Source organism: Danio aesculapii, chromosome 20 (assembly GCF_903798145.1).
Source record: "Danio aesculapii chromosome 20, fDanAes4.1, whole genome shotgun sequence".
Classification (NCBI taxonomy): domain Eukaryota; kingdom Metazoa; phylum Chordata; class Actinopteri; order Cypriniformes; family Danionidae; genus Danio; species Danio aesculapii.
This window is the reverse complement of record NC_079454.1, coordinates 18998418-19025914: the sequence shown is the minus strand read 5'-3', so window position 1 is coordinate 19025914 and position 27497 is coordinate 18998418. Positions and strand designations below refer to the sequence as shown.

The 27497-nt window shown below is 38.7% G+C and overlaps 1 protein-coding gene across 1 annotated transcript in view; it reads left to right on the top strand.

Annotated features, from left to right (window-relative positions):
• LOC130213711 (exostosin-1) overlaps positions 1–27497 on the top strand; it is a 638782-nt gene that overhangs the window by 599633 nt on the left and 11652 nt on the right. Inside the window, exon 10 of the mRNA XM_056445469.1 lies at positions 7374–7534. Coding sequence (XP_056301444.1) covers positions 7374–7534 — 161 coding nt within the window. The remainder of the gene's footprint in view (positions 1–7373; positions 7535–27497) is intronic.

The window sequence follows — 27497 nt, the reverse complement described above, 5'->3', positions numbered from 1 at the left end:
GCATACAGCCCCTTACAGTCTCCGAAATGTTACCAACTACAGAAGAAATACACACAGCAGACATTTTCGTCCGTATTTAGGTTCAAAACAATAAAAATTATAGCCTAGTCAGTGAAAACCTCTCATCTGTGTCTGTAATCTTCCGCAGCACACGTAGCCTCTGTTAGACAGTAATTCCGTCAATCTGAGTTCATAATAGTCCAAAAGGTGAAGATAATAAGTTAGTTATACATGGCATTTTGTTCATGTTTGCTGAAAAAATAATGTGCTCCTTTTTTTCCGGCTTCTTCTTTGTTTCTTCACGCTTCACTCTCGCGTTGGTCAGTGTCTGACAGGATCGGGTTCTAAAAGCACATCAATAATCAAGCGCAGGTTATTATCATCAGCTCAAGAAGTTTGTTATTTCAGATATAATGTTAGACACGCGCGAACGCTAGCAAGAAAGCGAAACCGCTCGCGCCTCAGACTGCCTCGTAAAAAACTACAGGGCACAGGGTAAATCTGCTCTTCTTCTTGGCTTTGTGGCTGTTTATCAAGACGACGACAAGGTTTGTTTGAGCCTAGATCGACCATGGCTCGTTATTATATGTATAAATCATTCCGCTGTAATGTCTCGGCTCGTCGGCTGTGTATTTCAAACATTGCGGGTTTTTTGTTTTCATTCTGGCTTGTTGCGTAAGCGAATGACGTATCTCTGTAAACCAATAGCGTTCAGCTGCGCGTCTAGCTCCGCCTTTTGGTACCCTTTCTCGTCTTTGGTACCCTTTCGAAAGGGTGCCGAAAAAGTGGTACGGTTCGGTTCGGTACGCTTTTTGACAGTGGAAACAGCTATAAAAGCGTACCAAACCAAACCGAACCGTACCGTACCACTCAGTGGAAACGGGCCATTACTAAACAGGTAGGTCTTTGATCTAGTTTTGAATTAGGAGAGTGTGTCTGAGCCTCGGACATTATCAGGAAGGCTATTCCAGAGTTTAGGAGCTATAAATGAGAAGGCTCGACCTCCTTTAATCGACTTTGCTATTCTAGGTACTACCAGAAGCCCTGAGTTTTGAGATCTTAAAGAGCGAGTTAGATTGTAGCGAGACAGACGGTTGGTTAGATAAACAGGAGCTAGATTATTTAAAGCTCTGTAGGTAAGAAGCAATATTTTAAATTCAATATGAAACTTAACAGGCAGCCAGTGTAAGGAAAATAAAATTGGGGTGATGTGATCAAATTTTCTAGACCTGGTAAGAACTCTGGCATTTTGTACTAATTGAAGTTTGTTAATAGAGGATGCTGGGCAGCCAGCAAACAGTGTATTACAGTAGTCCAGCCTAAAAGTCATAAAAGCATGGACTAGCTTTTCTGCATCTGAGATGGATAGCATACTTCGTAACTTAGCAATATTTCTCAGATGAAAGAAAGCAGTTTTTGTGACATGGGATATATGATTTTCAAAAGTTGAATTGCTGTCTAATATGACACCCAGATCTTTTATAGTAGAGCTAACACTGACTTTGTATCCCTCTAATTGTAGGTCGAGTTGTGAGATCTGCTGTGTACAGGATTTAGGCCCAATAAGTAATAATTCTGTTTTTTCTGAGTTTAAGAGAAGATAATTGTTGATCATCCAGTCTTTAACATCTTTAATACACTCAGTTAGCTTGGACAGTTTAGACATCTCGTCAGGTTTAGTTTTAGTTTAGGTATATAATTGAATATCCTCTGCATAGCAGTGAAAGCTGAACCCATGTCTTCTAATAATGTCTCCCAGGGGTAGCATGTATATTGTAAACAGCAAAGGGCCTAAAACTGATCCTTGAGGCACCCCATACTTTACTGGGCTGACTTGTGAAGGCTATTACTTTTTTAATAGGTACTTAAATGTGTACACTGGTACCTTAAAGTACATTTTTCTATCTTCAAGGTACACATTTGCACTTTTTAGGTATTAATATGTACCTTTAAGGTACTTATGTGGCCTTGTAGGGTACAAAAGAGTACCACCCCAGTGACAGTTTTTGTACCTTTATTTGTGGGATACCTATAGAGCAGAGGTCTCAAACTGGATTCCTGGAGGGCCACAGCTCTGCATAGTTTTGCTCCAACCCTAATCAAACACAGCTGATCCAACTAATTAAGGTGTTCAAGACTACTGAACTCTATTAAGCAGGTGTGAGTTGGAGGTGGTTGGAGCTAAACTGTGCAGAGCTGTGGCCCTCCAGGAACTGAGTTTGAGACCATTGTTATAGGGTATTTTATACTACAAAAGAACAAATTTACTTTAGTTAAAAAAGTAAACGGTAAAATTGCTTGTGTAAAATGAACACAAATGAAATAGTACTATGCTAGTGATGGCTGCTTTCGAATCATTTATAAATCTTTGGTTTTAGATCAGTGATTCAGAGCATGTATAAAATTGGCAAGATCGTGATTTCAGGTAAGAAGGCTTTGTTTTGTCTCTATAACATTTTAATAGTTTCAAACGTTTAAAAAAAAATCCATGGTTCTCAATCATAAAATCGCCACCAGTAATGAATTACTGAACAGGTTTCATAGAATTTAGCTGAACTTGGATGGATTTTACTAGTTTGTAGATATTTCAGTGAGGTATTTGTTAAGTGAAAGGGAAAAAAAATTAATTTACAGTCTTTTGCTGGCCTGTTTAGCAGAACCCATCATTAGAACAAACAATATATAAGGCTTAAAAAGAAAAAAAAGGTTTTATGCAGACATGTATTATCTAATTATATTAGCGAAACTAAGTGCATTCATAAGTTATAGTTTCAATGTAAAGTTCACAATATGTTTGAAAAAGTCCATTCTAGCAAGGTTTTTGTTGCATTTACATGTCTTCACCACTAGGTGCCTTTAGAATGCACTTTTTCAAACGCTTCGAAATAGTGAATCATTTTGTGAAGCAATTGGTTCAGTTATTTTGATTCTTTGAAAAGCATATACAAATAAGTATTGAACATGTCATGTTTTTTTCCTGGGAATAATATTTCTATAAGAGATGTTGACATGCAATTAAACCCGATTTTGGTAAAAGCCCAAACAATACAAACATAAAAATAAAACAAAACAAAAATATCTGAAAAATAGGTAATGTGTAATGTTAATGGAAGGAAAAATAATGCACAAGGAGAAAGTACTGAACTGCTGAAACAAATTTAATACTTTATATAAAAAGGTATTTTTGGTGATGGCAGCTTAAATATGCCTCTCAAATGGAGACTGAAGTCACAAACTTTCCACAAACTTCAACAGTGTGTAAAATCTTGATAGTTCTGTAGGTCTCCTCAATCAATTCTGATCTTTATTTTGTATTTTCTATTGGATTTGAGTCAGGTGATTGGCTGGGCCATTCTACAGTTTGATTTTCTTTCTCTGAAAGCATTTGAGAGCATACCTGTCAACATATGATGTGGAAATTAGGGATATGCCCCCCCTCCCCCCCTCCCTCTTTAATATAAAATCCCTAAATATGTTCATTTGGAGCTGTTACATTGTAAATAAACAGTTAAATGGTCAGTAATATGTTTTATTATTATTATTATTATTATTTACAAAAGAAAAAATAAATATACATTAGCAGTAAATTCATTAGCAGACAGTTCAGCTTATTAAAATTACTAGCTATCATAATAGAATAGAATTAAGCTATCAAATCTCATTAGCCAATTCTTCGCTGTATAACTTACACATTCTGATTAAAGAGCAACGAATGAATCTCTTATCTATTTAGATTTTTTCCTTTGATTACATAAAATAACAGGTGTCACTTTAAAAATGCACAGCTCTAACGTTTTAATGAAAGAATTTGATTGTTTTTCTAACTTTTTATGCTCATTTAGGATGAAATTAGTTCTTATGTGTAATTATGTGTATATGCCTGTTTAAACACGCACCCAAAAGCCAGATTTTCGGTCCGTTTCAAATCGTGTGTACAGAGTCCGTTTGGGAAACAGCGTCTATTTATCACTATGTAGCGCGTCAGCTGACAGTCATGCACCGCTACATAACTGTTTTGAGGATTGCATATGAAGGGGAGACAGCACCTGTAATAAAAAGGAGTCCTGCTGTTTTTATATTTATTTCTTTATATTTTATAAAGTTATTTATATTTATAAGTGTTTTCATGCCTAATCAAAGCAAAAGCACAGAACAGACTCACATTTAATAGCAAGGGCGACCCTTGTGGTTCGGCGTTCTGGGTTACGTATAGGGAGGATTGTCTCTTTAATGTTTATTTGCCACCCTTCAGAGAAAGAATGAAAATACGGGAGAAATACGGGAAAATACCTTCAAGGGATAATAGCAAAAATGGGAGGGTTGACAGGTATGTTTGAGAGTTTCCTTGGCTGTGTTTTGGATTATTGTCTTTTTGAAATGTCCATCCTGGTTTAATCTTCATTATCTGCTAATGTAGATGTTGCTAATGCAGCTAATATTAATTTACATTGACGAAGGGCAGAGGGATGCTAAAGAACTACTGAGAGATTTCAGCTGCTATCTGTGCTTTCACTGTCTTTCTACACCTCTCTTCCTCATGTATTCAATTCTTGTCCTGGCATCATTTAATTTTATTAACAACTTCATTTGTAAAATAATAAGTATTGTTTTTGTTGCTTACAGTATATGTATTTCTTTGGTTGTTACCAACATCTGGTGAAATTTTCAAGTCAACAGCACCTTTAGAAATTTGTTTTCTGAAAAAAATGGTCACACATTCAATGTTTTTTTTTCCCCCGCTGTAAAAATGTTTACATTTATATAATATTTATTATTAGTAGTAGTTGTAATAGCTGGAATATTATGTTGTAGGAAATTTTTTACAATTTAATTCCAAACTTTGTTTAATTTGGTGTGTTATTTGCCCTTTTTTCTACTTAAAAATTTACTATTAAAATTAATAATTATTAATTGACTATGTTTTAAGGAAAGATGTTCCAAAGAAAATCCCACAGCATATTTTCATCAGTGTTTCCATCATTACTTCAAGTGTCTCAGTCAGAATTTGCCCAATCGGAAAAGCTGGAAAGCTTCTAATTTCTTAAATTCATTGCATATGTTAGAAACATGAAATTCATAATTCAGCACACTAATGTTTTATTAACTGACCCCAGTACATCTTTATGTCTGCCTGGCCAGAATATCCACTTAACTTTTATAGCTGTACAAGATTACAGAACCCGTGTTACAAAAAGTTTAACGAGTCTCGGTTTCGGCGAGAAAGCTCTTGTGGCTTTAGACAAATCCAGCAACATTTGGAGAGATGTTTTTGCTCGTTCTGCGTGGTAATCTGACCCAGTAATTGCCCTTTAAGCGTTTGAGAGGGTTTTAATCGAAAAGTGCTGAGAATGTGAGAATACGGCATATTTAGCAGTAGTTTCATTTTTTAAGACTGTGGCTCCACAGAATTGATAATTGCATTGCTTCGACTCATTAACTGGCTTATTAAAATGGGAAATGTAATGTTGAGGGGGTTTTTTTCTCCTTTTTTTTTGTGAGCCAAGCATCATTAGACTGCAGGCACATGTGTAGCATAACAGCGGCACGGCAGAGCCTATGGGTTATGATGCCTGTGCTGCAGTTAATGGCCTGAAGAATTGACCAGAAAGGGTAATAATTGTTATTGTACAATGACAGAGTAATATAAATTACAGCATCGATCTAGTGCTTGCATGCGCAGGTGAATTTGTGTCTTCATTCTGTTGTATATTTGTATTCTAATCTGCCTTTTATTGCCGACTTAAGACTTTTCACTTAATAAAGTATTTTTGCTGCTGCTGCTTGTTAAATTACTTATTTAAAATTATATGAAACAACACAAATCTTGAGGGCAGCACGATGACTCAGTGGTTAGCACTGTCACCTCAAAACAAGAAGGTCACTGGTTCAAGTGGCATTTCTGTGTGGAGTTTGCATGTTCTCCCCGTGTTTGCGTGGGTTTCCTTCGGGCACTCCGGTTTCCCTCGCAGTCCATAGACATGTGGTACAGGTGAAATGGATTAACTAAATTGGTCATGGTGTGTGTGTGTGAATGAGTGTGTATGGTTGCAGCTGGAAGGGCATCTGCTGTGTTAAACATATGCTGGATAATTTGGCGGTTCCTTCCGCTGTGGTGACCGCTGATTGATAAAGGGACTAAGCCGAAAAGAAAATGAATGAATGAATGAACATGTATACAATCATTTATTCATTTTCTTTTCAGCTTAGTCCCTTTATTCAACCGGGGTCGCCACAGCTGAATGAACCACCAACTTATCCAGCATATGTTTAACACAGCAAATGCCCTTCCAGCCGCTGTACTGCAGCACTGCGTGTGGTCACATTTATTCAATCACACATTCTCTGTAGCCAAATCTGTATTTCTGATTCCCCACACAGATTCTGCACGTGGATCAAATTGGACGTGAAAATGTATTGCATTTATCAACAGAAATCTAAAAAATACCAACATCAACAACAAAGACCTCAGAAATGTTTAATTTAATTTTGTTTAATAATGTTTAATACATGTCATATGTGGAGCATTTTAGAAATCTGCATATTTTAAAATACCTTAAATCTACAGTTGAGCATTGAACACTTGCTTTGACATACAGCCTTTGGGGTTGTTTTAAATGATTGCTAGGCAATTAGTTAAACTCATTTGTGAGCCTTGATCATAAAGCGCTGTTCTCCTCGGACCAAGCAGCCGTGACTCCACATGCCATTCATCTTTCCCTCTCACTCAGATCCATAATCAAGGACTGGTACGCATAATGAATGGAGCGAATTTCAGTGTGTCGCTTGCGATGCATTGCTTGAACGATGCACGTAATTCCTTAAGGCCACATTATTTGCATGATATCATAAATCTGGCTCCGAGTCTGTGACTAATGCAGCGATTAATCTATTATAACATTAAGGGGGGACGTTTGCAACCTTTTCCTCTGATTTGAGGGTTCATTTTTTGTAATATGTGCACATGCTGACTTTGACAGAGAGGGAGGACTGTTCTCATCCCAGACTAGTCAGATGTGTTGACGCCAGAGCATGTCTGAATGCATTCAAAATTCCAGGGCTAAATGAGGAGCTGAGTTAAAAAAGACTCTCATTGGCTCTTTTGATCATTTATCTCACTGAAAGGGAGCTTGTTTCAATTTTTTAAGAGTATCAAGCAAGCTAATGTCGCTTTTTGTTTATTCTACTACTTTTATCTTGTGATGAGTTTAAGCAATGTGTTCGCAGTGGTTTTATCTGAAGATGAATGAAAATGAATGCTGTGTCTGTTCTTAAATGAACAATTCGAGCGTGAAATTATAATTCTCTTTTTGTTTTATTTCAGAAGCGTTTATGTAATCTAAATCGTGTGTTTCTGGATCCTCTGTATTTTGCAGGTGGATTTTGCCTTTATTGTTTGGCAAAGTTTTCCAGATAGGATCGTGGGCTACCCAGCGCGCAGTCACTACTGGGACAGTGTGAAGGGCAGATGGGGTTATACCTCCAAATGGACCAATGAGTATTCAATGGTGCTCACAGGAGCTGCATTCTACCACAGGTAATCTCTAGAGAACACAATAGGACATAAATGGTGTAATTTGACTTGTTGTGCACTAGTTGGTAAAATTTGGTAATTTGATTGCCCCCTTTAAAGGAAACCTGTGTATTAAAGGGGACCTAATATGTAAAAATCACTTTTATAAGTGATTTAAACAGTTGTGTGGCAATTTAAAAAATTTCTTAAACCTAAACGCTAATGTAATGCCAGGCATGAAAGTGTCATTTTTAAAGAAAGGTCGCAAGTTCCATCTTTACAAACACAGGTTGTTGATTTGGCGTTTCCCAAATCCATCATTTCAACAAACATTCCCAAATTGTGTCGCAAACTTGTATGTTTGCAACTACACCTCTAGAGCTGTAGTTAGAAGCATTGTTCCTGGCTGTGTTCTCATCCCAGTTATTCCCCATAAGCCCTATTCCTTTCAAACGTTTCAAGATTTAAACTAGGAATGATTAAAAAAAAAATTTAATTAATCTCTCTTATGTTAATTTTCTTTCAAAGTATTTTTTACAGTTCAGTTGGAGTGATCTTCATATTGACAATTGCGTTCCCTTTGTAGTGCACTTTGAAAACATTTTTTTCATTTTGAACGCAGATCATTATAGACGTTTTACGTTATAACTATAGGTGGGCAGAGATAATTTTTTTTTTAATCTAGATTAATCTCACTGTGATTTTGGAATTAATCTAGATTAATCTAGATTAAAATGGCTCATTTGAATTCTGCTGAAGGCATTCAGAATATGAGTACTACCCAAATAATGACTTAAAGTAAGTCTTTGAGAATGGGTTTCTCAAGCCAGGTGGCGCATTAGACCAGGGGCTCAACCACGATTTCCAAAATGCATCACAAACTGCTTGAGAAACTGTTCTACTATGAAAATTGGTGATGAAAATAAATTATGTTCAATAAGATGTACTTGTGTTTACTTATTGTTTATTCAGTTAAACATGCATTTTGAACTGTTGGCCTACATAAGCACAAAACAGTGATTTTTGATTACCTTAATCCGTCTAAAGCCACGGCCACCCCTGTGTAAACTCTGACCACCCCTGTGGCCACCGCAATATGATTTTGCTGTTGATATTTTTAATTTCAATGTACTTACAATTCACAATATTTTCACAATATATTAATAAATAAATAAAATAAATTGGATTGATTGGTGCCTCTAACGTAGCTGATACACTTCCCGTCCCCCTCTCTGAACGTTGTTGACAGCACACACACACCTTCAATAGACAGCAATGGCAATTTAATATTTACCTTAAGGTACATCAACAGAAGAAGCTGTATTTATAATATTTTGCCTCAAAAAGGAATGTGGATAAATGATATTATTAGGGTCTGTATAGTCTGTGTGTATAAAGTAATGTCTTTTGTTCTGTTTGTTCATTTGTCATCTTCATTAATTTTATATATATATATATATATATATATATATATATATATATATATATATATATATATATATATATATATATATATATATATACTGTATGCTGTACAATAAAAGTATGTGAAAAATAACTGAAAAGTAATTTATATATGAAAAAGTGTTTTTAAACTAAATATTGCTATTTATTTTGTTTGCACATGTACTTGCTGAATAATTTCAAGGGGAAAATTGCAACATTTCAAGAGTAATTAATTAAAAGAAATAAACCCCATTATTTCATTTACCAGAAACAAAACTATAACATTACTCTGAATTCAGAATTTTTTGTGTGCCACCCCAAGATTTGGTGCGGCCTCTTCTGGCCACCCCTAAGAAAATTTTCTGGGGACGCCTCTGGTCTAAAGTCATAACTGAACTAAACAGAAATGGAATTAAGATGTGGAGTATGCATATATTAGTGGCATTATTGAAGTAAACACCGCAATCAAACTATTACCGTCATGTAGGACTTATTTTCGCCATATTTTTCCACAAGATCCACACACGCACACACACACACACACGCGCACACACGCACACACACACACACACACATCACGAAATGCGGAAGTTTTTTCCTTTCCATTTGGCGTACGTTATTAATTTCCAAAGCACTCTCACCAGTCTTTACTCCTTATATACTTAAAATTACAGGAAACTTTAACATGAAACACTTCTCTTAAAGATCTTAATTATATTATTGTCTATTGCAGTTTTTTACAATGGCTTTGACAGTTTTTTCAATACATTTAACAAATTTGCTAAACTCTTAACGCACCCACACAACTAAAACACACAATTGTCAAAACAGTTAATTTTATGCTCAAAATCACACATTGTAAACTAAACCCTAAAACTAATATTCAAAATACAATAATAAACTAACACAATACATCATGTCTAACAAAACACTGCAAACATGTTTCAAAAGCAAATAATTTTTCAAAACACTAAGACATGTTCTCTTCCAACAGGAACATTTAATAAATCAGAACACATTGACAATAAAACACTATCATCAGCTGACATTACAGAAACTGCATTATTGTATGTGTCAGCTCTGCCCTTATATTTTGTTTTGTTGGGTTTAGTAAATGCATGAATTTTGTTTCTTTTGCTGCAGAAATTCAATACAAAAAATGAACGACCATCTCAGAGTAACTTTATAAAATGTACATGTTTATGTTTATGTAAAAAAAAAAAATACAGATACAGAATTGCTGCAGTACCGACTTTATTTGCAAAAGGACATTACTGCAAGATATACAAACAGAAAAAGCACTGCAACTATAATAAAAAACAAAGTAATTTTCTATTCTGCCCGGTCTTCTGCATTACCCCGGCTTCTTCTTCTCTGACCCGGCACAGTAACTGTGGCCCTTTGGCCTAATATGTTTCTCCTACGGCGATGCCTTTTCACCAAGTTGAAGCCAACCTCATCAACATAGATAATTTCATGTGGGACTTGATTGACCTCCAACTCCATGACTCTCTGAAAGTAATTAGACACGGTGTATGTAAATGCTGTACTGTATATCTACTGTATGTACTAATGAACTTCAGGTTTATAGAGTAGTTTACTGCAAAACACACCGTATATAGTACAATAATGACTGTATTGCATAACCTTACCTGGACGTATTGGTGACGGAGTTCTTTGATGCACTCACTGTTCCTTTCAAAAACCTCAAGAGTCCTCTTTTAGAACATATGATCATGTAATTGGAAAAACCTCAACACATGAGTGTGTTTTCTAGCTGGAAATCAGCTATAAACTGCAATAAACTGTTTCTTGTTGGCAATGGAATAAAATACAGGGAGCATATTTGTGTTTCAATTCACAATGTGAACAGCTGCTCACTTTGACTTTAGCCTATGTAAGTTCTGTTTAGAACATGATGTTATCTGTTCTGACTTACCGTTTTAAAGCATTTGTAAATCTGACTGTAAAATTACATTGTTTTGTTCTTGGTTGAGCTTGTGTGTAAAAGAAGTTCAAGCATTTTAAATTAGCGTTAACTGGATGCATTTTGTGTCAAAGCAACAAGAAATGTGTTAATTGTATAGCCTACAAAGACGGATGTTGTGCTAACCGTGTTAAAAGTTTAGGAAACTTGTTAAATGCATTGAAAAAAAACATCATAGCGATTGTAAAAAACTTTAAGGCAAATAACTAGACTACAGATGTCCATGTAAACGTAGTCAATAGTGTCTTCAAAGTAAGTGAAAGATCCAGAAGGGCATCCTGCTGATTTGATTCAGAAGGGCACTTTTTTGTCAGACGACTCACCGGTCAGGTATACATCCGCGCTAAAATATCAAGGTGAAAGTCATCATAGCTTGCGTAGAATAGACCCAGCTTCCAACCCAACTTTGAGAATAGATTAATGGCGATTTTTTTTTTTATCGCCCGATAAGAGTCTCGTGTTAATGCAGCACGTTAATGCCAATAATGGCCCACCGCTAGTTATAACTAACGTGGTTCAAACGATAGATCTGCGACAGAGAAACTACGATTTTGGGAAACATTCGTAAGTACATTGTTCTTTTCACAAACGATGCATCATAATATGATAGTTCAGCCACGAGTTGTCATTGTTTGGGAAACACACCCTATATTGGCACATTTGTTCACGTGCCCGGAGATACTAAAGTAACAGTAAACACCACTTCGAGGTGCTCAAGCACAACCGACCGGTTTCCACTAGGTGCTCTGGTTTCCCCTACAAGTCTAAAGACTTGTGGTATTGGGGAATTATGGGTAGCTAAATTGGCTGTAGTGTATGCGTGTGAATGAGTGTGTATGAATGTTTCCCAGTGATGGGTTGCAGCTGGAAGGGCATCCGCTATGTAAAACATATGCTGGATAAGTTGACGGTTCATTCCGCTGTGGCGACCCCTGATTAATACAAGGACTAAGTCGAAAAAGAAAATGAATGAATGAATGAATGTGTGGACAGTTATTACACTTAAATAAATTCATGGTTATCATCCTTGATGTGTACAGCCCTTTTGATATATTTTAAACACACACACAAAATGCTTGCTATATTCACAGTGTATCCCCCTGTAGAAGTCCATTTGAATAATAAAACATTTTTATAATAGAATGCAGTAACACAACATAATGCACTCATTCACCTACAAAATGTACTAAATTCAAGTACACTTTTTACTTGTGCCAGCAAAACACTTTAAATTGTACTTAATTATGGAAATAATATACACTAGAAGACAAAATGATTAGCCCTCCTGCGAGATTTAAATTATTTTTCAAATATTTTCCAAAGTGCTGTTTAACAGATATTTTTTCAACACATTGTTAAGTATAGCAGTTTTAATAACTCATTTCTAATAAGTTTCTTTTGTCTTTGCCATTGTGACAGTACAAAATGTTTTCCTAGTTATATTGCAAGATACCATATTGAGGTTCAATTTAAGTTCAATTGAAAGGGCTAAGAGGTTAATTAGGTTAATGTGGTTTATTCTGTAGCAGAATGGAAAAAGTACAATATTAATCTAAAAATATATCATTTATTTTCGATTTTTGTATTCCAGACAAACAAAACAAAAAAATACGACTTTGCCCAGTGGAATAATATAATGGGAAATGCTGTGAAAAATATCCTTACTCTGTTAAACACCATTAAAATTTCACAAGAGGGCTAATGATTTTGTCTTTATCTGGACTTCCAATTTTAAATGTGGGGCTCACCCTGCTCTTGATCATCATATCTTAGTGGTACATTTTACTAATAAACTGCATGTTGGAGTGTGTAAAACAAATTAAACAATCCTGCACACTATTAATACTTGCTCTAATTTTATTAAACGTAATGTTTCTTTCTCCTGACCTTCATCAGACATGGACACACATTGAAAATCACAGCATATTTAGGAAAACATTAACCAATGAATATCACCAATGCAGACCAATCACCATACATAATAGTCTATGCTCTTAAAACTCTATAAAAAGCAGGATTTTAAAACATGTCTACGAGTCAGAGAGACATATGTCCAAACCATTTTGTATGATGATGACTTCTGTCTCCGTCTGTTTCTTCAGATGGCTTTTTGTCTGAGGGTGTTTGCTCTGATAAGACCTGACACTCTACATTACTTTCCCTGAGACCCAAAGGCTTTTAGTCAGATACTTTTAGACTTATTCAGTGACAGTAGCTTCATTTCGGAGAGTAAAGTCTGGTACATTAAATTCAAAGGGTATCAGAATTTCTGCAGTGTGACATTTTATGGTGAAATCGACCTAGAAATTGTCACTTTTTATCATTCATTTACCATTGCATCAGCCAAAATGTATACAATGTTTCACATAAATAAAAACAGGCGTTTTTATAAAAAAAAAAAACTCTCTCTTTCACATCATGACATTTGTAATAAAAAGTATAATCCTGCATGAAACATGACGTCAGATTGACGTTGTACCCCAACGTCGTAGGGACATCGCATTTTTGTTTAGAAATTAAAATTGGGTTGACATCAGAACCCAACATCAGGCTGACGTCGATGTCCAATGTCCAACGTAAAATCAAGCAAATATCAATGTCTATTGATGTTACAGCTTGACGTTGTGTGGACGTTACCACTATGACGTCTATCAGACGTTGGATTTTGGTCACTAAACCTGATGAATAAATGTCAGTATTTGAGCTCACCTTCCAACACAACTTAAAGTCAACCAAATATCAATGTCATTTGGCGTCGTTATTGGACATCAAACGTTGATAACGTTGTTCTTAGATGCTGACTTGAATTTTGGTCACTCAACATCACAACCTAAATCTAACCTGATATTGCCTGCTAGGGTATTATAGTGTTAAGTGTTGTATTATTAATTATAATAAACTGAAACTAAAAAAATAGCGTGGTATATTTTAGTTTTCCTATAGTAAGTAAATAGTATACTATAGTATAAAATACTATAGTATTTTAGTTTTACTATAGTAAGTAAATAGTATACTATAGTATAAAATACTATAGTATTTTAGTTTTACCATAGTAAGTAAATAGAATACTATAGTATAAAATACTCTATATATTAGGTTCTTAGTACAGTACTGGACATGTTGTATAACCACACCAACTTTAGCATTGCACAACAGATTACTTTACTGTAGTAAAGTTCACAAACACTGTAGTATTTACTATCAATGTGGGTTTATCACACAAACATACTGTTTAATTACAGAAGGTATTGATTCATCCAATTAAGTTGTAAGTGATGTTTTTGTGTGTTTTTAGTCTCTTTAGTTTTTATTTCTATTATTCACCTTATTCTCCAAGTACGAGCAGATGCAGCTATTTGAATCCTTTTAGCTTGAGACTTCCAGTTTCATCCACTTCCAATTCATTTTTAGACGTTAAAAACAGCTTATTGTGCTGCTTGATGTTGCAAACTGATATTTTCGTATTATATGATTCTGCTTTGTCTGTATAATCATGCAAACACTTGTTTGTAGAGCAAGCAGTTTGACCATGTCTGCCGTTTATTATTCCTAATCATTTCTCCCATAGGCAGTTGAACCGGAAGTTCTAAAACAATTGCAAAACCGAGCACACTTCTGCATTGAAGAAAGAAAGGCAGATACATATTATATGAGAAACAACACGAGGGTGGGAAAATGGTTGTAAATAGTGTTTCAAGAAAAACATATTTAGTGCAAAATCATTAATAACTCTCATACTCAACAGAAATAAAGCTCAAACTGGTAAGGAGATTGGATTGTGATCTGTTGTTTGACGAAGACGTTCTCTTTTAAATAGCAAGGAAATGTAGTTCAATATAGTTTACGAATGGTGTAAACTGCAAAATGATATACTTATCACCGTTTGGTTCAAGTATTCCATACAAGCTACAAGGAAGAAATGAATGTAAGAAGAAAATACATTCTTCTCAATTGTTTCTGAGACTCAAGCTCAGCTGTGGATTAAAGTGTGTGACATGTGAAAATATCCGTTGTCAGTTTGCCATAGCTAAACAACCTAATACAGCTGCGTTTACTAATCCTTCACAAAAAAATAAGTTAAATCCTTTGCTTATTTTAATCTGCTTACTTGCTTATCTGCTTCACAGGGCATTACATACACAATCATAATAAAAAAACAACAGTGTTCACAAATCCACACAGCCAGTCTGAAAAAACTCTATTAATGCATGTTCTTTATTAACCTAATGAATATGCAGGCATGGAAATGACATTTGAAAGACATGATGAAGAGTTTTGAAGAGTGATTCTAGATTTCTATATTTTAATGTAAATTGCATGATTTCACAATTTTATAGTAGCACGTTGTACTTAGGCCCAATACTAATTCTATTTGTGTATCCCTACCCCTACCCCTTCCCCTTCCCCTTGGCCTTACAACCGAGTTTGAAGGGAAGGGCTTCAAAATTTACCCCTAAGAATTGGGACAGTACTACAGCACCTGCACACGTCATCATATGTCATTGCGATCTCATGCTTCATGTCAGATCAGACGATGGCGACTGCTGTAGTTATTACAGTTGTGCTATTTTTTGGTATTTATCTTTAGGAAATCACTGAAGGCAGGTACTGTGTATTTACACAGTGGACATATTCATCCATGTTAATACACATCCATATTAACATTAACATTATAGTAGACACTGTAAAAAGGTCATTCTCAGCCACTAGACTGTTCTGACAGAGTATTCGAGTGACATCGAGTGTCAGAATGTTGTGGGACTGCTGTACAGGAGTTATTATTAGGGACTATAGATCGCGAAATTTAGTGGGGGTTTCTTTGCGTTTTTTTTAAAAGCATGATGGTTAAACATGAACGTGGATATGAATATATTAAAGCATGTGTTTGTTTGTCGTAAAAATTCGTAATAATGGGAATTCTGGGAAATGTTCTTACCCCTTGGTTTTGAGTGTGGTCCTGAAAAATCTTCGTTCAAAGGGCTATTCACCCCTTCCCCTTCCCCTTAGCCCTACGCCTTCAAGCTAAAGAGGTGTGTAGAACGCAGTCTATTTCTGTTCCTCAAAATAGCAACACACCAACAATGCGCCTTAACACACCTCCTTTCTAGACCGGAACACCCATGAGTCCACAAAGTGGCATAAATTACTGGTCATTGATCAACTAAAAGCTGCTCTAAAGTCCAGCGCAAAGCACATTAGTTATGCACCTGTGCTGGTCCAAATGCATACACATTGCTTAATACACACAGGACTTACATCAATACACAAATATCTGCACTTATGAAAAAAATTAAAGGATTAAAATGTTACAAAAATTATTATTGTCTACTTAAATATAAAAACCACTGCCTCCATGACTTTTTCATGTCTTGAGAGGCTTTTTTTCAGATTGTTCATGACAATTTGCATGTGTATAAGGTTATTATTATTATTAGTAGTAGTATTTATTATATGCATATTTGTATTTGTTTTAATAAAAAAAAGTTGGCATTTGTCCACCTGTCGGGTTTTGGAGACGTATGCATTACCATAGGGGGCATAAGAATAGGATGTGTGTTTTGGATATAACTTTGACCAGACTTTGTTATAATTGATCATTTATAGTTTGCTGCAAATTAGAACTGAATGTAGAAATAATTTTGAAACAAATCTTTGCGCTTAACAAACGAAATTATATATGTAGACTAATGTATGTCTTCAGTGGAGTGAGTTTCAATCATTTCATTACTCCACAAAAGTAAAGGAGTAAAGAGTAAATGTAAAGTAAAGATAAAGTAAAGAGGCTGAATGGAGGAGGCTCGTTCTTTATCCTCGTGCTGCAAATGATCTGTTTAACTGTTTTCTCGCTAGTGAAGCATTCAGTTTTTCACTTACAAAGTCTGCCACGTATATAGCAAATGTGCCATGGCGCGACACAACTGAATGTTAAAGAGATTTTTATTTTATTTATTTAATGCAGGTTATGCTCAAAACACAACTCATTAAGAGAATTAGCACAACCCTGTTAGACCATGTGCCGCGGCGTAGAGTGTATTTTTCCATCCTTAAAATAGCAAAAGTGGATTCAGACATGCCCTTAATGTCTTTGCACCATGCGCTTTAGACTTTGCGCTTAGATCATTTAAATAGAGCCTAGTATGTGGTAATCTGAACCCATTTTCATGCTTTCTTTCTTTCTTTCTTTCTTTACTTCTTTCTTTCTTCTGCCTCTCCTCATCTTCCCATAACTTTTTCCTCTTTCTCCATCTATTCTTCCACTTGCACTACACCTTTTTCATTTGCCATTTATGTACTTTCCTGCTCTTTAAAATGTTTCACCAATATGTTGAGGAAAAGTACTAATATAAAGTTTTTTAATCAATGTACTGACAGTGAGGTGGAGTAGTTACTGTGAGTAACACAGTAGCATAAACTGCAAAAGCAAGTGAGAATTTATTCTCTTTGGAGAGCGTTTTGAAGAAAACATGTTTTGTTGCCTAAAATGCTGCTTCACAATAGATGGTAGCCCAAAACAGAGAGAAAACTAAATATGCATTTTTAAATGAAAGCGTATTAGTGTGAGCATGGCCTTATTAAATATTAGGCATACTGTTCTTCACAAGTCTCATATCATATTTCACTTCACAGTGAGCTATAATTAGACAGAAAAGTGTCTTTACAGTCACACATGCCATTAACATATGCCCTTGAGCATGTCACATGTCACAGCTCCTATTGAAAATGCCACAAAATACTGTAAGTTTGAGTAAAAGTACGAATAGCCTAATAAAATATTACTCCAGTAAAAGTTCAAACCTTCCTTTTTAACTTCCCTTTCAAACTGAGTTTTAATGTACTTAATGTTAACTGTAGACTCACTCTAAATGGGAAAAATTAACTGCACTGTAAAAAAAAATCTGTTATTTTACAGTTTTTTTTTCCGGCAGCTTTTAAAATAATGGCCGTTAAATTAAAAACATTTACTGTAAAATAACAGACGTTATATTACAGAAATTTCCTCAAATTTAAATTTCCAGTAAACTTCTGTAATTTAATGTCTGTTATTCCAAATGACATAAATGAGTGCACTATGAAAGGTGTTTAATAATCAATCTGAAAATTTCTTTGAAACCAAATTAAAGCTGAGTGAGAAATGGTTAAGCTTTTTTTTTTATTAATCATTCATAGTGGATGTTGGAACATTTAAAAGGAAAAGTTTGGAGGTCTGTAGAGCCGCAGGACCCGACAAGTTTTTTTGCGGCGCAGGAATAAATTTCTGGATAAAATGCAGTATCGGTCAGGAACTCTGGTGTAATTTGAACAATATAGCGCTCCCGCATGTGTGTGTGTGTGTGTGTGTGTGTGTGTGTGTGTGTGTGTGTGTGTGTGTGTGTGTGTGTGTGTGTGTGCGTGTGTGTGTGTGTGTGTGTGTGTGAATGAGAGAGGGCGTGCGCATCTGCTGGGTGTTTTTTGGGAGACATATTTAATCGCTATACATTATTCTGTGGCCCAATATGTACCTTCTCCATGTATAATTAATGCTGATATGATATATGAAACACAGTCAGGTAGTTGGCAAATATATTGAGTGGATATGTTTGTAAATCTGACTTTGAAAGAGTCTGTGCCTTACCAGCCACAAACCTCACTGCATGTCATGTGATGAGGCACTCATGTCTCATCACAAAGGGGCAAACACAACTTACATTTAACCTACAATCCTTGAACAACCTTGAACAGTTTTATCTGTTATCTCTCGCTTTTGGTAGTGCCTAATTTTAATGTGAGTTTTTGAAAACCAGATCTAAATTTAGCGGGAACGGTCGGGTCGGGTAGAAAACAGGGCGGGTCAGGCAGCAGGTGAACAAAGACTGAAAATACGACGGGAGCGGTCGAGTGCAGTATAAAACCTGGCTGGAGCGGGATTAAAATTTCAGTCCCGCGCAGAGCTCCAGAATAGGGAATAGGGGTGATAACCCAGTATAGAACTAGGAACTATGCTTCCAACTACAGCTCTAGAGGAGTAGTTGCAACTGTACACTTTTGCGACGCAGTTTGCGAATGTTGGTTGGAAAGAAGGATTTTGGGAAACACCAAAATTGAATTATTACCTATTGACTTGCTCAAGATTAATAATTTGAATCAGTCAATTGTTGACTCACAAATTGATGCAATCAGATGTGTCTAGCTTACAAAACAATTGTGTGGTATTAAGTCTCATACTTTGTGCTAAATCAAGAAATTGATGTATGAAAAATCATGATTTAGTACAAGAAGTATTTTATATTTAATTGGGCTATTATTAGAATATTAATAATAATAGTGAGTTTTAGATGTTGACTTTTAGTTTAAGTAGTTGAGCTGCAGTGTATGCTGATTAAATTTCTTGTGCCCTTTTATTTAGAATTATGACAAAACTGCTTATTTGCAATCTCTTTTAGTATCACTAAATAGGGCTGTTGGTGTATTGATCACAATTCATTTTGTGGTTCCAAAAGTACTAAGAAAATCCACAATAAGTATCTTACCTTACCGTCATTTAAATAATACAGTGGATAGTTGTTATGAAGCGGACAGGAGACAGAGGTAAGGAAACGTTAGGGTGTTTATTGAATGACAACAAGGAGCACATGAAGGATAGCCAGGAGGATCAGGAATGATGTTGGGGTCTTCTCCTCCGTGGCTGGGTAACAGGAATACACGAGGATGGACAGCACACACCAGATACAGCTGACAGAGGATGACACAGACTTGGAAGGACTGGAAGACAGGACGATACGGGAGGACCAGGAAGACTAGGGAGGAATACAAAGAGAACAGGTAAGTAAATCGTTTGTTTAGCTGAGGATGACTACGCTGAGTGGTCGCTCAGTTGTCCGCTTTCGTCGAGACGAGCCCGGACAATGAGCGACTGGAGTGCTGTGCTTTTATCTGGTGCTCGTGAATGTGATGCAGCTGTGTGCTCATTAGAAGTCAGGTGATGGTGATCTTCGTGAGTGGGGATCGTGAGAGCCTGACCAATCCGTGACAGTACCCCCCTCCCCAGGGCCCGCTCCTGAGGGCCGACACCTCCGACGCCGTGGTGGTCTCCCTCTGCCTCTAGGCGCTGGGAACTCAGGGTGGCTCTCATGAAACTCCACCATGAGACTAGGATCGAGAATATCAGCTCTGGGAACCCATGTCCTTTCTTCGGGGCCGTACCCTTCCCAGTCCACCAGGTACTCCAACTGGCCACCACGACGTCGGGAACGCAAGATCTCCTTCACTGCGTAGACGGCTCCTTCTTCTAGGAGCAGTGGAGGAGGGGGTTCCTCTTCGTGGTCAGGCTCTGTGGAGGGAAGAACAGGATCGTGATAGGGTTTCAGGAGTGATACGTGGAATGTAGGGTGAATACGGTAGTGAGAGGGTAATTGTAGTTTGTAGGTGACGGGGTTAACCTGTTCCACGATGGTGAAGGGACCAACAAATCGGGGACTTAACTTGCGAGAGGGCAGTCGCATGCGTATGTCCCGGGTGGATAGCCACACCTTTTGTCCGGGTGTGTATCTGGGTTCTTCAGACCTTCTCCTATCGGCGGTTACCTTGCTTCGACGGACTGCCCTCTGCAGATGTTGATGAGCCTCGTCCCAGACTCTCTCGCTCTCCCGGAACCAGTGATCCACTGCGGGGACATCAGATGGTTCGCCATCCCAGGGAAAGAGCGGTGGTTGGAAGCCCAGGACGCACTGGAATGGCGTGAGTCCGGTGGAGGGTTGCCGCAGTGAATTTTGGGCATATTCTGCCCAGCCCAAATACTGGCTCCAGGAGTTCTGGTGACCACTGCAGAAGGTCCTCAGGAACCGTCCCACCTCCTGAATCTTCCTCTCTGTCTGCCCGTTGGTTTGGGGATGATATCCAGAAGAGAGGCTGACGGCCACACCTAGGAGCTTGAAGAAGGCTTTCCATAGACGTGAGATGAACTGTGGACCTCTGTCCGACACAATATCTTCTGGAATACCAAATGACCTGAAGACTTGATTAAAGATATTGTCGGCAGTTTCAAAGGCTGTGGGAAGACCTTTCAGAGGGATTAGTTTGACAAACTTTGAGAATCTATCTACTATGACTAGAATACAGGTATTACCTTCTGACGAAGGGAGGTCAGTGATAAAGTCCACTCCTAGGTGTGACCAGGGACGGTTCGGAATCGGCAAGGGATGGAGCTTTCCAGCGGGTAGATGACGTGGGCTCTTGGATTGGGCACAGTCCTTACAGCCCTGAACATATTGCCTCACATCCCTTGCCATGTTTGGCCACCAGAATCGTTGGGATACTAGCGAGAGAGTATTGTTGATCCCTGGATGTCCAGTGCCTAGCGAGGTATGTAAGGAGTGGATCAGATCTACCCGGTGTTCAGGTGGTATGAACTGCCGATGAGGAGGGCATCCCGGCGGAGCAGGAGCTTCCGGAGTGGCAACGACTGGAGGAGCGTTCCAGGTGATCGGACAAATGGAGATGTGTTCGGGAAGAATCTTCGTTGGGAGTTCTTCATGATCGTGATGCTCGTGTAAACGAGAGAGAGCGTCTGCTCTTAGATTCTTGGGTCCTGGACGATAGGAAATGGAGAAATCAAAACGTGAGAAGAAAAGTGACCATCTGGCTTGACGTGGACATAGTCTCTTGGCCTCTTTGATGTACTGGAGGTTTTTGTGATCTGTGATCACCTGGAACGGATGTTTGGCTCCCTCCAACCAGTGACGCCACTCCTCCAAGGCTAGCTTGATTGCTAGAAGCTCCCTGTCTCCTATGCTGTAATTCTGCTCCGCCGGGCTCAACTTCCGAGAGAAATAGGCACAGGGATGCAGTCGGGGCGGTGTATCATGATGTTGAGATAATACTGCCCCGACGCCGGTGGTGGATGCGTCCACTTCCACCACGAAAGGAAGATTTGGGTCAGGATGAGTCAGGAGTGGGGCCCTTGTGAACTCCTTCTTAAGAAGGCGGAAGGCTGCGGCTGCTTCTTTGGTCCACTCCAGTCCTTTGGGTTTACCCTTGAGGAGATTAGTGAGAGGTGATGTAATCCTGCTGTAGTCCTTGATAAATCGTCTATAAAAGTTAGCAAACCCAAGAAACCTCTGGAGCTCCTTAATGGAAGTGGGTTCTGACCAGGATAGAACAGCCTCAATTTTCTTCCCATCCATACGTATACCGGTTTGGTCAATGATGTATCCCAGGAAATGAATCGACTTCTGGTGGAATGAGCATTTCTCCGCTTTGAGGTAGAGGTGATGTTCTCTCAATGTGTGTAGGACCTCCGCAACGTGTTGGCGATGTTCGGCCTCACTCCGGGAGTAAATGAGGATGTCATCTATGTACACTATTACACAGTGGTGAAGAAACTCCCGGAGGACTTCATGAATGAAGTTTTGGAATACGGAGGGGGCGTTGACCAGACCGTAAGGCATGACCTCATATTCATAGTGGCCAGTAGGGGTCACGAATGCTGTCTTCCATTGGTCCCCCTCACGTATTCTTATCAGATTATACGCGCTGCGGAGGTCCAATTTAGTGAAGACTTTAGCTTCTCGGAGCTGTTCCAAAGCGGCTGGTACCAGAGGAAGGGGATATCGGTATTTTACTGTACCGTTATTTAGGACCCTGTAGTCGATGCATGGACGCAGCCCTCCGTCCTTCTTGGCCACAAAGAAGAAGCTTGAGGCGGCTGGTGATTTTGAGTGACGTATGTACCCCTGACTCAGAGCCTCCCTTATGTAATCTTCCATTGCCTGATTCTCTGGAAGCGAGAGCGGGTAGATCCACCTCTTGGCAACTGGGCATCTGGAACTAGGTCGATCGCGCAGTCCCATGGCCGATGCGGCGGTAGCTGGGAAGCTCTCTTGGGGCAGAAGACATCATGAAAGGAGCTGTACTCCTTAGGAATGTGGATAGACTGCTTCTCAGGAGGGCTCTCGACCGATGTTGCAAACAAAGAAATGGGGTTCCGACCTTGAAGAGGGAGATTTGGAAAACAGGCAGGTGTACATCCAGATCCCCATTTCTTTATCTCTCCTGTGCCCCAAGAGATGATGGGATCGTGCTTCACCAGCCACGGGCGCCCTAGAATGATGTCCATATTTGCACCCTCCAGAACCAGAAATTGAATCCTCTCTTGATGTAACACCCCCACTTGAAGAAGGATGTCTTCGCATTGTCGATGGATACGGGTCGAAGATCGAGTGCACTGGGTTATCGGTTGTATCTGGTATATATGCGAGGACGCCTCAGTACGGAGGTGGAGTTGACGACAGAGGGATTGGGAGATGAAGTTCCCTGCTGACCCGGAGTCGATGAGGGCTGTGACAAGGAGAGAAATAGAGGCAGTAGTTATTTGTACGGTGGTAGTAAGTGGTTTACATTGTTCAATATTCGTACTGAATACACTCACTGAAGTCCGAATGGGACGAAGGGGACACTCCATACGGGTGTGTCCACTGACACCGCAGTATAGACACAGACCCCGGGTCAGCCTCCTCTGTCGTTCCGCTGATGTCAGTCTTCCAGACTCTATTATCATGGGTTCTGGTTCTGGAGAGGCTGTTGACTCAGGCGATTGGAGGAGTGCAGACGAGGGGGTGATGGTGTCCTGTTGATAGGAACGAAGACGATCGGAACATCGGAGAGAATGTTGGATGAATCTCTCCAGACCCATTGTATCATCTAATGTGGCCAGTTGGATTCGGAGAGTGGGTTCCAAGCCGAGCCGGTACGTGGTCAACAACGATCTCTCATTCCATCCACTTGCAGCTGCTAGAGTGCGAAACCGGAGAGCATATTCCTGTGTAGATAGAGTACCTTGCTTTAGATGATACAGCTGCTCTCCAGCGGCTACTTCCCCATCAGAACGTCCAAACACCTCTTTGAAATACTCCGTGAAGGTAGTGATGGAATTCATGACCGGCCCGGCTTGGTTCCAGATCGTCTCAGCCCATTTAAGTGCAGGTCCAGAGAGTAGAGATACGATGTAGGCGATCTTTGACTTATCTGTGGGATATAGAGAAGGTTGCATTTCGAATATGAGGGAACATTGTAACAGAAAACCATTGCACTCCCCCGCTCCGCCTGAGTAGGGCGCTGGTCGGGCCATGGGACTGGAAGGAAGGGCCGAAGAAGAAACTGTGGAGGCGGAAGTGCTCGGTGCTGGTGGTGCGTTGGAAAGTGGAGCTGGTGGCTGTAGAATCCGCTTCAACTGGTCCACCAGCTCTTGAAAGTGATCGGGGGTGCTCATGTTGTCGTCGTTATTGGTCCGGGCTTCTGTTATGAAGCGGACAGGAGACAGAGGTAAGGAAACGTTAGGGTGTTTATTGAATGACAACAAGGAGCACATGAAGGATAGCCAGGAGGATCAGGAATGATGTTGGGGTCTTCTCCTCCGTGGCTGGGTAACAGGAATACACGAGGATGGACAGCACACACCAGATACAGCTGACAGAGGATGACACAGACTTGGAAGGACTGGAAGACAGGACGATACGGGAGGACCAGGAAGACTAGGGAGGAATACAAAGAGAACAGGTAAGTAAATCGTTTGTTTAGCTGAGGATGACTACGCTGAGTGGTCGCTCAGTTGTCCGCTTTCGTCGAGACGAGCCCGGACAATGAGCGACTGGAGTGCTGTGCTTTTATCTGGTGCTCGTGAATGTGATGCAGCTGTGTGCTCATTAGAAGTCAGGTGATGGTGATCTTCGTGAGTGGGGATCGTGAGAGCCTGACCAATCCGTGACAATAGTAGGGAGGCTTTGAGGCAAAGGGTTGGGAATCACTGTTTTATTTAAGTAATCCTGTGGATCCTTAGAAGATATCCACCCTAAAGGGCCCTTGCTCTTTGTTGAGAACCATTGCAAAATATTTCATACATTGCTTTATGTGTAAAAAAAATATGTGTTTGCAATATATCTACCATCCAGTGTGAAACTTCATGTACAGTTATTTTAATAAGTATAATGCCCAGCTGATACCTTACATTTGTAAAATAATATTTATTTAAAACGTCAAACAAATCAACAATCACACTTATATGTTATTAAATGACAAAATAAATTTTAATCTAAAACCCAAGAAATCAGATTGACGTTAGTTTGAAAGCTTCTTATGTTTTCAGCTAAATGCAGGTATTCATATTCTAGTTTATTTCTGGTGACCAGACTATTACAGAGACTTGGCAGTGGTCATTTGCCACGAAGCATCCACACAGAACATCCCCATAACCAGATGATAACCTTCTGGAAAGCCTAAGCAACCACAGAGCAATACACTGGCCACATTCCTGAACACCCTAGAAACTGCATAGCAGCTCTCTGAAAACCACAGTAAAGCCCTGGCAACCACCCAGATTGCCACAGCATCTGCATAACTAGACTAGGAAAACTACTCAAAACACCTTTTTGGCCTTTTCCCAAGGTTGTGGTTTTGTAGTTTAGATAACAATAAAAGGAGTAAAGCCTACTGTTGAGCAACCAAAAGGCATAAAACAGACAGAAACATAGTATAGCAACCACGCAGAAAACACCCTGACAACAACGGTAATCTAAAATCACACAGATATTATAGCAATCATCCATAACACATTAGCAACACTTAAAAAAACATTTAAAACACCTTAGTACTGCTGAAATAGCTTCGTAACCATACAGAAACACCCTAAAAAATATCCATAGCACCCTAGCAACAGATCATCTTGCAGAAACATAGAGATGTTGCAGCAACTATCCACAACACCCAAGAAAAAGCATAGCAACATTCAGTAACATTCAAAACATCTCAGTAACCACTGAAACCCCCTTAATAACAACAATTAGCTTATCAACCACATAGAAATACCTTAACAACAATGATAATCTAACATTGTTCAGATCACCTTGCAACAACATAGAAACACTGCAGCAACCAACACCCTAGCAACAACTTAGCGATACTTTAAAAACATTTAAAACACCTTAGCAACCACTGAAACAGCCCTTCAGCAACTAGAAACAGTTAAGCAACCACACAGACGTAGCACCTTAGCAACAACATAAGTGCACTTTAAAACATTCAAATTTACATTGCAACCCTACAGAAACAACATGAAAACCATCAACAGCACCCTAGAAACACCAATGCTCTAATAAACACCCAGCTCAACTGGCAACAACAGAGAAACTCTGAAGCAACCATCCAAGACACCCTAGCAACAACATACAGTAGCAACACTTTAAATAAACAATAAAAACACTCCAAACAGCATAACAAACACACAAAAACACCATAGTAACAAGATAGCAACCCTTTAAAAACATCTTTTAAACTTTGGTAAACACTAAAAACTAAAACCTCAGCAGGAAGAATCAACTTAGCAACCACACAGAAACACCCTAGCAGCAATGATGCTCTAAAACATTACAATCACCTTGCGACAACATAAAAACAATTCAACACCCATCCACAACACCAAAGCAACACTTTAAAAACATCAAAAACACCTTAGTAACCACTGAAACAGCCTATCAACAACAATAATCAACTTTGGCAACCACACAGAACAATAAAACATTTATGCGTTAAAAACAATCAGATCACCTTGCAACAACATAGAAACACCACAGCAACCATCCACAACACCATACCAACAACATCAAAACATTACAAACAACCTAACCACTAAAACAGACCAACAATAATCAACTTAGCAACCACACAGAAAAACCCTGGCAACAATTATTCTCCAAAAACATTAGGATCACTTTGCAACAACAACAACAAAAAAAAACACTTTAAAAACATTCCCAACACCTTAGTAACCACCGAAACAGCTGCTTAGCAACAACAATCAGCTTAGCAACCACACAGAAAAACCCTTGCAGCAATTATTCTCTAAAAACATTAGAATTACTTTGCAAAAGCAACAAAAAAAACACTTTAAAAACATTTCCAACACCTTAGTAACCACCGAAACAGCTGCTTAGCAACAACAATCAGCTTAGCAACCACACAGAAAAACCCTAGAAGCAATAATTCTCTAAAAACATTAGGATCACTTTGCAACAACATAAAAAACACTTTAAAACATTCCAAACACCTTAGTAACCACCGAAACAGCCGCTTAGCAACAACAACCAGCTTAGTAACCACACAGAAAAACCCTAGCAGCAATTATGTTCTAAAAAAACTCAGATAACTTTGAAACAACATAAAAACACTGCAGCAACCATCCACAACTACTTAGCGACAACACTTTACAAACATTCCAAACACCTTGGTAACAAGGGAAACAGCCTCTTAGCAGCAAGAATGAACTTAGCAACCACACAGAAACACCCTAGCAGCAATTGTACTATAAAACACTGAGATCACTTTGTAGCGACATAGAAACATTGCAGCACACATCCAAAACACCACAGCAACTCTTTAAAAGCATCCAAAACACCTTAGTTACCACTGAAACAGCCCCTTAACAACAATAATCAGCTTAGCAACCATGCAGAACAATAAACCATTAATGCGTTAAAAACAGATCAGATCAGCTTGCAACAACATAGAAACACCACAGCAACCATCCAC